This window comes from Symphodus melops (genome assembly GCF_947650265.1).
Source record: "Symphodus melops genome assembly, chromosome: 17".
NCBI classification, from domain to species: Eukaryota; Metazoa; Chordata; class Actinopteri; order Labriformes; family Labridae; genus Symphodus; species Symphodus melops.
In genome coordinates, this window is record NC_136707.1 from 3,568,351 (window position 1) to 3,583,327 (window position 14,977).

The 14,977-nt window shown below is 42.0% G+C and overlaps 1 protein-coding gene across 1 annotated transcript in view; it reads right to left on the minus strand.

The window, feature by feature from the left end:
• Positions 1-10,610, minus strand: part of cacng2a (calcium channel, voltage-dependent, gamma subunit 2a) — a 57,825-nt gene extending 47,215 nt beyond the window's left edge. Inside the window, exon 1 of the mRNA XM_079367109.1 lies at positions 8,015-10,610. Coding sequence (XP_079223235.1) covers positions 8,015-8,240 — 226 coding nt within the window. The 5' untranslated portion in view covers positions 8,241-10,610. The remainder of the gene's footprint in view (positions 1-8,014) is intronic.
• Between the last annotated feature and the right edge of the window lie 4,367 nt (positions 10,611-14,977).

Genomic DNA, 14,977 nt, shown 5'->3' on the forward strand with positions numbered 1-14,977 from the left:
CCACCACTGAGCCAGAGCCACACTCTCATCCAAATACGATCTCTTACCAACGTGGTGACAGCCAAAATACAGACACCGGGGACATCGACATGTTATATATAGTCAGGTGGATTTACACAGATTATCTTCAAGGGAGAATGTTTCAACTCAAAAATAATCACAATTATAATAACAATACTGTCAGCAACTGCTTTTGTTTAAGTATAAGTGCTTCACCATAACGGCACTGGTATCACACTGAAACAGAGTTGATGCTGCACTCTAACACGATCAATGAACTCTACAGTGATACCAGTGTCTGTTGATACACACAGCTGCAAGTGAAAAGAACAGATGACAAACACCTAAAGGCCCGAGTCCTCTGCAGGTACGAGTCTCTGACCGTACCTGCAGCCTCAGCCTGATCTGATCATGTCTGGCATATAATTTGGCCTTAGTGGGCAATAGAGGGCACGGTGGAGTCCAATAAAACAGTTGTGTTTCGGCAGTGACTGTCTGCAGTCTCAGCGGAGCTCCAATCAAAGGCAAGCCAGGGCAAAATGAAGCTCATCCATCGCTGGCTGCAGGGCGGAATGACAGCGAGGTAAGAAGCAGAAAGCGGTTCAGTTTTTACTCTAACAAGTGTCTACGATCATGTCCTGCATAGACTCTCCTGACTAAGTGTAATCCGGCCCGTGCAGATGGATGTACAGTGGATCGGTGTCATAATACAGTGTAATGCCACTCTGAGGCCGGGACATTAGCCTGGGTGGGCATACTCCAGCTGGGTAATCCTTATCTGATTGGTCTATGAGACTAATCCCGCTCTTCTCTGCCGCTCCGCTCTGCTATCTGCTTTTATCTCAGGCCCGCCTCTCATCCTGCCTCTCTGCTGCACACACACACACACACACACACACACACACACACGCATAAACATCGGCATTCGAACATATATGCACACGCTAAGTACTCCCATGTGTGATTTCTCAAAAACATGGATGTACACTACATTGATACTCCCACCTGCTTACACATAAAATCAGGAGGCAGCAAGTGTGACCTGTGTGTGATTGGAAGCTGTACCAAAGTGGTGGCAGCTATTTGAGCTGAAAAAGTAAAGAAACATGTTTCTAAATAATCTAAATTGAAAAAAGAAAAAAAAAAAACATGTTTGATGATCAAGAAAAAACTAAAAAAGAAAGAAATCTTAGGAAATGTTCTGTTGTCATGGCATTCAAGATTTTTGCTTAACTTTTGTTTCTTTATATTTTGATTGCTGGTACCTGTTGATTCGTTTAAATTGATGTTGTGATTTACAGCCGCCTTAAATAAAAGTAATTGATGGTCATCATCGAAGTAGTCGAAAGAGTCCACAATAAAAATTGAACGATGGACCAGTTTGATCATAAAGAGTGAATTCAATCGTTGTCCGCCTGAGAGAAGTGATCAGTCATTTGACAGAAAGTGAAACTTCATTCATGATCTATTGATCGTTAGTAAAGTAAAACGTTTCTCTTGGCTCTGTCTTTAGCGCCGACAGTCCTCAAGAGTTTTTGACAGATCGCCTAAAATATCTCAACATCTTTAAGCATCTGTGCTAGAAGGAGAGCCCGGTCCACTTCAATCTGGACCTGATGATTTTACAAAAAGTCTCAGTGGCACATGATGCCTCTATGTTAGATGTTCCTGTAGATTACATTTTAAGAGACCAGAAACAATATCATACAGATGTTCGTTTGTAATCGTCACCTTCAGAAGGCTTTTCAAATCATTTTGATGAGAAACGCTCGTACCTCCCTCATTGTGACGCTCGAGGACAGGCGTAAATTATAACTGGTAAATGGACTTGAGCTTGTGCAGTATCACACTTTTTCTAGTCTTCAGACTCCTCAAAGCTCTTTTACACCGCATGTCACACCTACACATTCGTAGGAGCAATTTGGGGTGTGTGTCGCCCAAGGACAAATCGGGACACGTTGCTGCCGGAGTTTGAAAAACATCAACATCTGCACCAAAAGTTTATTCTGAAAAATAACTTTGAATGTTTTTCAAATGTGCTATTTTGTCGTAGTTGTCGTCTTATTTAGTGGGAAACGTATCGCGTCTTCTTCTTGGTCTTCAAGGCAAAAGGTCAAACTCATTGAGTCGCGAACATAACAGGATTATCTCTTCATACAAGAGGTAATAAAGGACATAACAGCAAACACTATGGTGTCCCTCTTTCATCACTAAGACCACCATTTCACCACTACACCCCCCTCCTCTCCGACTCCGTGAAGCCCGAGGGCGGTGCTGTAATGAAGATGAATGCCTTGGATTAGAAGCAGACGCAGAGACTACACCTGGCTGAGAGCGCGGGAGGGCACAGCGGTTACTCTTAAAGACGTCCCAGATAGGACGGATGAGCGGCGGCCTCCAGGGCCCGATTCCTCAGAAACACACGTTTACTGTGGGCAGCTGCATCCACACTGTCTGCACCCACATCTGTGAGTTTGGAAGCACAATCACTGAACCTGAAAATGGAAATAGAAGAGTGTAAGGCTCAATTGCACTCTTCCAAAACACTTCAAAGATACCAACAGCGGGGGAGCGATGGGCGAAAGTTTCACTTCCAAAAACGGAGGGCTTTGGCAGTGAATGAAAAACAGCTGAAAGAACAGAACAGCCCAACGGTTTACTGTGTTTTAATCAAACCAAATGTAACCCCAACTCATTTACAAAGCTGCAACCAAGAATACATCTGATGGAAAAATACAACACAGGACTAACAGAAGTGGGCATCCCTCGAATATGAATCTGTTCCACGGCAGCATCTTAAAAACCGAACACATTTTAAACCAAATAAAACATGTTTCTTTCTTTGGTTTAAAAAAAAAACAAAAAAAAAGAATTGCGAAAAGCATCAGCAGTAGATCTACAGGTGTGATTATTTTCAACACTTAATAATCTTGACTGAGACAGAAACTCCCACTGTAAAGGCTGAAAAGCTGCTAGAGTTTGGATTTCTTTATGCTGGACTCTAGTTTGCTGTGTGGTAACACAGCTGTTCCTTTAAATTGGTCTCCAGCAAGAAACCATCTGAGTATGGAACCAAGTGGAAACCTCTTGTGTTAAATAAGGGGTATAAAAAACCCCCAGTTATTTTCCTCAAGAGTCCACATTAGCAACGCTGCAAAAGCTAATAAATTTAAATTAAAATGCCCTTTTTTTTACAGAACAAAAGTTTACAGTTTGGTACAAAAAAAGAGCAACTCGATTCTAACATCAGACTCCAGGACAGAAATATTAACTCTAAATTATTGATACCATGTGAGTAAAAGTTTAACTGGCAGCATGTGACGTGACTCTATCCACGAGAGACGAGACTCTGACCAATAGCTAAGTTTAATTTTAGCCTGGTTCTTTTCACCTGAACTTGACATCACCTTAACCCCGGACAAGTTACGTCTGCTAGACTGAACCGTGAGCCGACTGCAGAGGAAACTAAAGCCTCCAACGAATGCTACTCTAATGCAAAAGAAACACTTCAGAAACATCCATTTTGGCTCAAAATAAAAAGCTGCAACTTGCATGTTATTTGTGCTCGTCTCTGCTCACACGATCCAATCTGATAGGATGTAGAGCGATAGGATGGGATATGTTACGACACAAGGTAAATTTGTCTTTGACCCTAAGTGTTACACACATTTAGCTGCTTCAACAGTAGTTTTAAAAAATAAAACAATGCAAATGCTAAGTTCCTTTGTAGCTAAGCACTTGTGCTTTTGACTCCCTTCACAAACCTGTGCACATAGATATATTTTCAAAGACAGCATTTTTGGAACAAACACTTCGGGGAACTCTTTGAAATGAACTTTTTGGAAAGCGCTGTCAGGCAGCTCTGAAGTTACGTAATACATTAATATTAAGACAACAACACAGACAATACTGGGATAGGAATATTGTGTTTATGGTTTCATGATGATACACGTTTAGAGGATTGACAGGCGACTCAAGACTTCACTATCTGTCATTTCAAGTTTTGGTCCATTTATGATGTCCCTATTATGAGCTCTCACCGTGCATGTAAAGACATACGGTTGCTGGTTGTGCCTATGTGTTCATCCAACTAACAAGCAATAATAGTACCAACTAGACCTATTGTTCAAATTAACAATACAAAAAAGTAGGAGCTCTGGTGTTCAGGTTTGGCGAAGCGGAAAGATCTGCAGAGTCTTCACGGCCACCACCAAGTTCAAGTCCAACACGAGACTTCTTCTGCAAGTCCTCCTCCATTCTCTCCCATGAATATTTCCTCTAAACTTCAGCTCCACTGTCCCATCAATTAAGGCATAAAACAGCCAAAAAGATATGTAAAAGAAAAACAGTACATGCTTAAAAGTAGAAGCTAAAAAGCTCCACTAAATGGGATTCCAAGAACTAAAATGGTTCCCACTTCCTGCGGTGTAAACACAAGAAAAGTGTCCTCCAAAAATGTTTAAAGACTATGAAACAGCACCAGTCCATAAGGTTACCATACATGGGCACAATTGTCCAGCTGTATTAGAGGATAAGCTGACATGGACGATACAAAGTGCCGTGCCGGTTGGTTTTATTTTAACCAACATGTTCAATTAAATTGTTCTGTTTCGCTGCAATTCTAATTACTAAGATTGACATGACACAACTCTAATGTATAAATACATACACATACATATCTGCCTTCATTTTGCCACCCCCACTTCTGAAAGCAAACCTACGCTCTTACACCACATACACAGTCCTCTCTCTCTCTCTCTCTCTCTCGCTCGCTCGCTCGCTCCAGCAGTGGGATTATTCTCCTCTGCTGGTGTTTTTCTCTGACAGGCAGCGAGTGAAGCAGAGGTCGAAGGTGTTCAAGCACCCAGTGTGGGTATTCCCATTTTGCTTTTTTCACAGGTTCTCCTCTCCGGTAGCTGGTTATACAAACACAAACCGTCGCCCACCTGTGTCCACTCTGCGAGCAGGATGTGTGGGCCCGCGCTGCCAAACACACAGTCTGTGTTCTCTGCTGCGATAAGGAACGAGCGACTAACTCCAAGCAGCCTCGCTCGCTGCCTGATCACCAGGAAGACTTCGTTCAGGGAGAGATGGGGGGGGGGGGGGGGGGGGGTGAATACTTGTCATCTTGACACTTTGATTGAATAGAGCTGAGCAGCAATTAACCACTAAAACGTTAGACTTGATGCTGGTTGGGTTTTTGCAGCAAGCAGCCTGCTTATCTCTGCATCCCCTCTAAACTTCCTATTTTTTAATTCCCTCTGATTTGGTTTGAAATGCACAATCTACCTTTAAGTAAATCACACATCCTGAGCAGGAAGCCATTGAATATGACCCAAGTAAAATTATGCACTGACCCCTTTTATCCCCACTCTCCCCAGCCTCCTCTGTTCCTGGGAATCTTTCATGAACCACAAATGACAAATATGGGTTTAATTCCATTTTGATCTCCGATTCAAAGGGAGAGACTCATTGTCCCAAATCAAAGACACACACACACACACACACACACACACACACACACACAGCACAACGTGATGGTGTTTAGATATCAGCTTGACTCGGTGCTGTTTTGTTTGCCCATTAAAAGCTGGCCTGGCATGGATAAAGGCGGGTCATTGTCACAGTTACAGTCTCGCTGTGATTAATCGTACGTGCAGCTATAATCATAAGAACAGTTAATGCACAAGAGCTCTGTTCCAGAGGTTCAACAAAATGATGCTCGAGATTTTCCAGTGACATCAAAACATGCAGGTCACACACACAAGAAAACACTACCTTTTTATTGAAACGTTGAATGCCATATGGCACTTTGACCAAAAGGCCTCTCTCATTCATACACACTCGTGATTGCAAACATCCCCAGAAGCACTTGCACTACCACATTGGTTACTTTGGTACAATTATCTCAAAAATTGTACCAAAGCTCAAATACAACATTGTTGATTATGTCCTGAAGCCAAGAAGAAACTTCAGCCAGAAATAGATCAGGCAAACGAATCACTTGAAAATGGAAAGATGTTGACGAAACATGTGACGTGATGTTTGAAAAATGAAAAGAGCTTTGTGCTGCCCAATGGCTGAGGCTGAACTCTCAAGAGAGTTTCATGTTTCCCCCCCTGAAAGTCTTTGTGATGTCGAATTAAGCTCTTGAAGTTTGAACTTAATTTCGCGTTAAAACCTGATGTTTTTCACCACTTTGGGGCAAAAATGGTGAATTTACAATTTCATCACTTTTTAAAATAAGATGCAAAAAGTTGCTCATTTTCGCTAGCATCAGACGCAGAGCAACATTAGCATTCCTTCGGAGTCGTAAATCCGGTATTGATTTTTCTTCCCGCTCTGTTTTTGGTCTCAACCTTCTCCTGTTGAAATCATCTAGTATTTCTGCTGCCAAACTCTTGGCAGTGTTCCTAAGACAGTCATTAACTGTTAAATGGAGCTGGTAGCATTGTCTCTTTTACACAATTTATTGAAAAAGGCCGCTCTCTGTGTCCAAGAACAAAACCACCAGGGAACAGAGAGTGAACACAGACAATAAGGTAGCAGCCTTAAAGCTAAAATTAAGCTAAACGTCACGACGCTGCTCCATAAAGCCGGGCCAATTTCACACTGATATCGATTGAGGGAAATTGGAGTTGCTGCTTCAATCCAGTTACTAAGCTGAAGTCGAAGAGAAGGTGCACAAACTCGGTGCTGCTTATCACAGCAGCCAGAGGAGCAGGGAGTCAGACTCTGTGGCCTTTTCGGACCTCACAGCTTAGTAGATGAGCAGATTTGATACACTGTGTTCCATCACAAGGTTACAGCACCGGCCGCAGTCCAAGTCAGCAGCCCAATGCGACAGGAAACACAGGGCTAAGGCCTGCTGACAAATGTGCGTCCCTGCTACCGTGACTTTAACGTTTGGGAATTCATAATAAGCATAAACAGCCTTCCTCACTTCCTCTTTAACCAGGCAGAACGCCATGCAGAAAGGCCTTTATTAGAGGGTTAGAGGAGTTCATAGTTTGCCAATACATCATGCTGATGAACGATGAAGGTCCAGGCCTAACTGCAGCTCAGGAATATATTATTATTTCTTTATTTTAACTATAAAGTCCCTGTTCAAGAGCAGTGTGGGAGGCGTTTATGCAACAGCTTCAAGCTGCAACACAAACCTGCTTCACCCTGCCTGCAGGAGCAGAAAAAGAACTCGTCAGGATACAGGTGACGAGCTTTAATCTTTATGCTGCACAAACTTTTTTAGTTTTGAGCCTTGAGACAACTTTCAATAAAGCAGAGCCCCCAGGTGCATTTGACACTTTTACCAATAGGTTTCACTCCGGGGAAGAGGATGCAAAACTGTGCAGCGTTTTACAAAGAAAAAAAGACTAGAGTAAAGATGGACAGCAAAAAAGAACTAAAATTTTGCAGTACTTATTTTTTTTGTCTTCCTAAAGAGTTAAAAATCATGTGATACCTTTGATCCATCTTGCAGCCTCTTCCAGACTGTCAAATAATGAACTCATTCACCCTGCCTGCAGGCGCTCAACACCTGAACAGAGGTGCAAAAGTATGGCTCTGTTGATCTATCCTTTTGTCTTATGGACCCTTGAAACGAAGCATTTTCTGTTTGGAGCAAAAAATGTCAGAGGTTGCATCTTATGTTTCGACAGAAGAGTGAGTGTTTTCTGTCGGATTGTTTTGTGAAAGGCTGGAAGCAGTTTTAAAAACCAGTATTTTACAAGAACTCTTCTGATGTTTCCTTCCTTTCGACAACCTTCCAACCTCTCATAGGGTCACACTTTCAGTGACCTGTTAGTCTTGAGTCAGAAAACTTGTATGTCTTAGAATTGAGGTGTAGCTATTTGATTTGCTCCTCATTCATAAGAGAGCACAGTTTACTGAAGTTAGTCTCCTTGGCCAATAAAGCTGATTCTGATAATCAAACGCCAATCTCAGTAAATCCAAGCTGGTCTTTTGATGTGGGAGGACACGTGGTGCATGTTGGGAAAGTTTTCCCCCTTCTTACCTTCCAGGCAGCACGTCCTCCACAGGCCCGAGTGGGTCATCACCTCCTCGTTCTTCTTGCTGGTCTCGTTGTCGTTCATGGACTTGGACCTGCAGACCCCGCGGGAGTACAGCCAGTAGTCCGTGCCGACCGCGATGGTCATGAGGCTGAAGGCCGCGAAGGCTCCCACCGTGGTCAGCAGCATCTGGACTCCGCGGTCGAACAGACCCATGTTTCCGCATTCCATGAAAGGGGGACCCCCTTTCCTCTTGATGTACAGGAAGTAAATATTTGAAAATTTCCGGGACCAAACCAAACCGAAAAACCGGGATATACTCGTGCGGAAGGAGAGGGAAGGAGGCGGAGGATGCGGTAGGAACCTTATGGTTGCGTTTGGGTGAGGACCAAAACAAGAGAAAACTGAAGAGTGCGCGGAGGTGTTTCAAAGAGAGGAAGAGACAGTCAAGTCTCCCCCTCTCTGTCTGTTTTCTTACTGTTTGTCACCCAAAAAAGATGAGAAACTGGGAGTGCAGAGGGTGACGGAGCCTCAGCAGGCCTTCAGCTTGCAGCTGAGCAGCAAATGAATCTAAAAAAAACGTGGATAACAACACCAGCAAGGAAGGATTAACTATGACCTAAAGCCTTTAGCCGAGAAACGTGGACGTGAGATAAACCAAAACTGAGATTTGTGCTGCACAAGACTGCAGAAGAAAAGAGCAGACAACCTGTTTGTTGACTTAAAGGTTACAGCCGAGCACAGAGCTTCATTAACATGAGCTCAAATGGAGCACCGAGACAGAGTAATGGGAGGCTTAAAGTACAACAGTTCAATACGTCTGTTACAGTGAGTTACACTTACTTTACTCAGAGGTTATATCATTGCCTTTACTTGTATGTATCAGAATTATAACTATGACTATACCAAAAGCTTTCCTAAAGACGAATATATTATTCTAATGTGTTTTGTTTGCCAAGATAGAAAACGGCGAGGATTTAACAAACAGTGGAGGGAAACGCAGAGGAATCTATCATATGATGGGAATTAGAAAGAGTTTTTGTTTTTGTTTTGTTTTTTAAAAATGGTCGAGTCTCTCGAGAGGAAATAAAATCAACTCTCGGGTTTTTTTTTTTTTATGTAGACCTAATGTAGAGGTTTAGAGCAAATATAACACTCTGGCTTTTCGCAAATCAACCCTGCACGTTGGGATGAAGAAAATCAAAGCTCAACACATCAATTCATTAGTTAGCATTAAAGAATTAAACAACTGGATAGAAACCGATAAAAAGCTAAAAAGAAAAAAAATCAACCGCGTAGATTTGCCTTTTTCCTAAAATTTTGATCCCCAGTTTCCATATGTAGCCCTATAGCTCTGGGTGGGTTTCCGCCGAAAATGGGGGTCTGCGGTCAGAGGAGGTTCGGTCGTCGACGATCCGGACAGAGCAGGGAGCATCCAGCAAGGCACGCCGACCATCACTCGACATGGAGCCGGCAGAGGGAGGACGAGGAGTCGGTGTGGGCGCCGCCGCAGTCGAGGACGTGTTTTGCGCGGATGGAGGAGGAGGACGCTGCCGCTTGAATATCCAAACTCACCGTGGCAGTATCACACCTTGGACGGTCCCGTTTGTATAGCCCTTGCGCCATGTAATTGGAAGAAAAATAAATCTGATGAATGTTGCAATCCCCCCTTGTTTTCCCCTCCTCCTCCTCTTCTTCTTCTTCTTCTGCTGCTGCTGCTGCTTCTTCTTGTGCTCTCAGCTGCAGATCTTGACGCTTGCAGGAAGAAGCAGGAAAAAAAATATATTACACAATCAGGAGAGCGACTTGCACAGGTCCACACACTGAGCTGGTGTTGTCACGATGTCAGTGTGCGTTCAATGCATTCAGGTTGGCGTCTCTGTCAGTGCACACAAGCTGCCTTCAATTCTGCAGGATAGTTTTTCTCCTCTTTTTTTTGGCGACGTTTTTTTGAAGGCCCACAGTGTGTGCGTGTCTAATGTGTGTGCGTACTGCAGCAATGGAGGCTCGTTGCCGGAAAGATATTAAAGATTTTTTTAATTCCGTTTTTCTGTGTGCGGAGGGGGGCGGAAGAAGGGGGTGTTGCGATGGACTCTCTCTCTCTCTCTCTCTCTCTCTTTCTCTCGCTGTTCATTCGTGCACACTGGTTGAGATTGATGCATTTATCGCTTATAATTATTGTCCGATCCAATTGTTGCGGCACTCTCTCACGCACGTCCTCTACCTTCAACTAACCTCGCCACATTTCTGACTCATTCCTCTGAACAACATCAATAGCGAATTTAGGCTCGAAGCTTTGAATGCAGACGCCTCTAATCATGTCATTAATGACAAGTAGACAACAGGAATGAGGGGGGGCTTATTTCGTGGTCATATTGAAAGACTTGAATGTATGAATTCAAAGTTGATAATTAATCACACAAACATCGACTTCTATATGTAAGTAGTGTGCAGTATTAGCACCGAGCTCGTGTGTCTGCGTGCGCGCGTGAGTGTGGTGCTGAAAGAACAGCTCCCTCCAGCTCTGCTCCCTCTCTGTGGAGTTTGTCTCCCCCTGTTGGTCAAACATCATCATCACAACTGATTACATCAAAATCCAAAAGTAAATCTTCTGCTTTGATTTTAAAAGATGTCTTTTTTTTCTCCATTTTTTTTTTAATGTTGTCAATGTGTTGGTAATTTTGATTATCTTCAATTTTACTGTGTTGGAAATATATTTATTTTGCAATTAGTGCTTATTTTTAATGTTGATGTGAGCAATTATTTTCTCTTTAAATATAAATTTTATATGGTGGTTTTGTATATTCAAAACTACTGCAAATGTGTCTGTAGCATTTAGTGATATTAAGATATGCAAATAAAATGAACAGGACTTGACCACATGTGACTCGCCATTCTGTCACAACAATAAACAAACATTAGTTAGACTTTGCTTTGGTCTTTTAAACCGGTATGAAGAGATACATCACTTTCATACCTGATTAAAAATGGCTCCATCAAAGACAAATTGTGGTAAAACATTGTGTGGAGCTTTTCTGTGATACTGTCAGACACTAACAACAAGCGGAGCCTGTCGATTGTTCAAAAAGAATTGTGATTGCCTCAAATAATTACATCGTAGCCGTTTGAGCTGATGGCTGCTGCCATCTAGAGAAGCGAATCCCAAACTAATTGAACCTACAAGTGCAGAGGCAGTAGTAGCTCGGTCTGTAGGGACTCGGGTTGGGAACCGGAGGGTCAATGGTTCAAGTCCCAGCACAGACTTGATGAGTTGGAAAGTTCATCTCGGGTTTATTCATGACCACAGAACGCAGCAAAGAAGAAGTGTTACATTTGGTTTCTCAAAACAAAAGCACAATTGACAAAGTCAGTAAGTATAGAGGCTGAGGGTTGGAAACTTCTGCAATATGAGAAACTGAAAATGCAGATAAAGCTTTGGTTAAAAGTTTTTGATATCAAGTCAGTATTGTCCGTACAAATTGTTTAATCGTTCCGTAATGTAGGCCACTCCTGTGACAGGTGGGTATTTGTTGCTGGAGAGGTGCCAGTCCATTTACTGAGCACTGCCGAGGTGCCCTTGAGCAAGGCACCACCACCCAAAACAGCCCAGAATGAGAAATAGCGCAGGAGTTCCCTTTCATTTCATTTAACAGAGATTGAGATTAATCATTTACAGTGTTTTGCTTTATATATGTATATATATATGTATATATGTATATATATGTATATATGTATATATATATATATATATGTATGTATATATATATGTATGTATATATATATATGTATATATATATATATATATGTATGTATATATATATGTATGTATATATATATATGTATATATATATATATGTATGTATATATATGTATATATGTATGTATATATGTATATATATATGTATATATGTATATATATATGTATGTATATATGTATATATGTATATATATGTATATTTATATATATATGCAGATGTATGTATATTTATATATATGTAGATGACATCTTTGAAGGCCAGTGAGGGTCTTATAGGCCTTTATCCCTGATGTTGACTGATTATCTTGACTCATGTGAACAATAAATAGCTAAGTGCCTTCGTCAAAGCTCACAGTTTGTTTCTCCCTTGTCAGATAAAACTGAAATAACTACATAAAATGACTAAAAATGATGTTTGAGTTCACCCAAATCGTCACCTACACTTGCGTCATGAACAGGTTGAGGGTTTTTTTTTGTGTGACTGTTGACGAGTGTTAGTGTTGTGCTGCTCATGTAACCATCAACGTCAGAGAGAGGAAGCCTCTGCAGGTTGGTCATCTCCTTGTGAAAAAAAAAAAAAAAAAAAAAGTCCTCATCATGTTTCTCTCAAGCCTCTGGGCCACATGTCAGATACTTTGATGATATCGCTCAGAGACTTGTTTGGACAGGCTGCTTTCTGCTGCGCTTACTGCAGCATTTATCGCTGAGTTGCTGCTTGTTGGCGTGTATTAGAGATGGAAATGCTGGCAAACAAATAGTTGGGGAGAAAAGTGGGCTATGGAATAGGATCCTTACAGTGACCAGGTTGGCAACTCCATTTCTTGTACGAGTACTTTCGAGTTGCCTGTCATGTGAGGTGACATAATATAAATTTTGTCCGCAACGACTTATCAGCCAGCCAATAATACCCGTCGATATTAGCGCATCAAATGACTATTGGCGTCTGATAATTTGATCTCTTTGAGGGTGGGACACGACACAAACACTTGAAAGAATTCTGGTGTTCATGCGCGTCTATGTGTTTCTTTTAATGACAGCCCTCCTGTTCTATCTGTATCCTTAAATGACTTCACTTATGATCTCAGAATCCCTGGCTGAGCAAACTGAAGCTGTAAGGGGTTAAAAAAGAAGCGCAGTATTGATGAGAAGTTTGGACAAAATACCTCCCCTGATATTCCATCCCTGCCAGGATTTGGGACACCCTTCAATTTCGTTACACAATTATTCCTGACAGGTAGAAGTCAGGTCCCAGGACAGCATCCACCCTGGTCCCACGTGGACTCTTTATGCCAATCTGACATTAGCTTAGAAAGCAGCAAATCCGGTCCTAATTGAGGCCTTGTTAGAGCGCCACTAGAGCTTTTGGCTTTGGGAGAGATTCCAGTAAATTGTCCTCTGGAGGATAAGAAGAGAGAGGGATGGGGAAAGATGGGAGGCTCTATTAAAGGTGGTTGCACTTTGAACATTTCTAGCCTCAGTAATTAAACCTGATTAAAGGAAGTCTCTAGATGAGGATGCACCCATGGGTCCTCAGGACAACAGGGTTAAAACGTTTCTCCCCTCCAGGAAGGCAAATTAGATCAAAAACGGAGTAGTTAGAGGGGGTTTGGTCTTTTTCTCCAACAACACAGAAACTTCATGCTTTAAGTTTTATGTAAGGAACTGTTTTGTGCGTGGAATATTCTTAGAGTTGAACCATCTCTCTTTCAATTCCACTTCCTGCCTTTGCAGCATTTTGTGTTAGGCACTGTTATGTTTTCTTATGCTTCAGCACAAAAAAACTTGTAAAAACGTCCTGAAAATGTCCTGAAATTTTCAGGAATAGCTGCATATGAGCGACTTTTTCCTGTCAGCCTCGAGCAGAATTTCTGCAAGAAGTCATGGTAAACCTGTGTTTGACCACAGCAATCGATATTCAGACAAATTCACCACGAGCAAGTGGGCTTGATGCATAATCTGCAGTGTGTTCAATCACTCTCTGTAGTCGCATTATCGTCTGCTCTTTGTTTCATTCAGATAGCATATAATCTGCCGTGTGTTCACCCATGTTTTCCCCCAGTCACTTTATTTAGTTTTGCGTTTTGTCACTGTGTCCCGCTGCATGTTCCGCTGTGTGTTCTGATGATGTTGTGCTGTTGTCTTGCGTGTGAGTACACTGCCATGTCAGCAGCCTTTCCACCCAGATCCCAGACTGTCTGCACTGATCTGAGTGCAGCTGAGTGAGCGTTCTGACATGCCCATCCACCCCCCACCAAACACACACACACTAACACACACACACACACACACTAACACAATCCAAACCCAGCACCATGCTGAAAAGGCCACACAAAGGTGCAGTAAAAAGTACAAGAGCTACCTCTGAATCATCGCGGATCAAGCCTGATTTATACTTGCGTGGACGGATGCTACGATGAAGATGTGTGAAGCTGATAAGCTGTCAAACCCACTTTCTTAACATTAACAGAACCACATTTGCCCCCCTGTGCTGATGACGAATATGCAGGCGTTCATGTTGCATTTCACAACAATCTGTAACTGTTTTATCTGATGTGTCCGACACCACGTGAATGCAGCAATGGTCTTGTTGGTCACATGGGTATCAGCGGAAATGAATGGAGTCTTTATGCAAGTCCAAGTGGGAGTTTTTGAGAGAAAGCACGAGTGTAAGTGGTGACACAACTGAGGCAGTCCTGAGTATACTGAGCTGACAGAGAAAACAACAGTAATTTAAAATATGTTTTGATAAGTACTCTCACTTATTATTATTATCTAGTAGAATTTAAAGGACAATATTGATACTCAGCTCTGTTAGGAAGGCCTACAAAAGCCAGCAGCCTGTTGGCCTATCACAGCCTAACACTGTGAACATAGGGAGAGGAATAGTTTGGCTTTGTCCAAGATAACTCAAAATACCCATTTAAAGCTGACTCAAACACACCACGTTGTTTACTTAATATGTACACTAAGTGTGGAAATTAGATTCACCTTTTGAGAGGAGTTTAGGCTTTGTGCTGGCTTAGGCAAACTCTTCATAACTAAATGTTTTCCTCAAAAGATTGTTTAACTAATTGATTCTGTAAAGTGTTCAGTGTCATTTTAATTGTTTTTAAAAAACACTTCTTTTGTTTTTTTTCTTGTAGCCTATGTTGGTTATGGAAGGACTTTGAGGTAGCCTGAGCATAGGATAATGATGCGTGGCATTTACCTC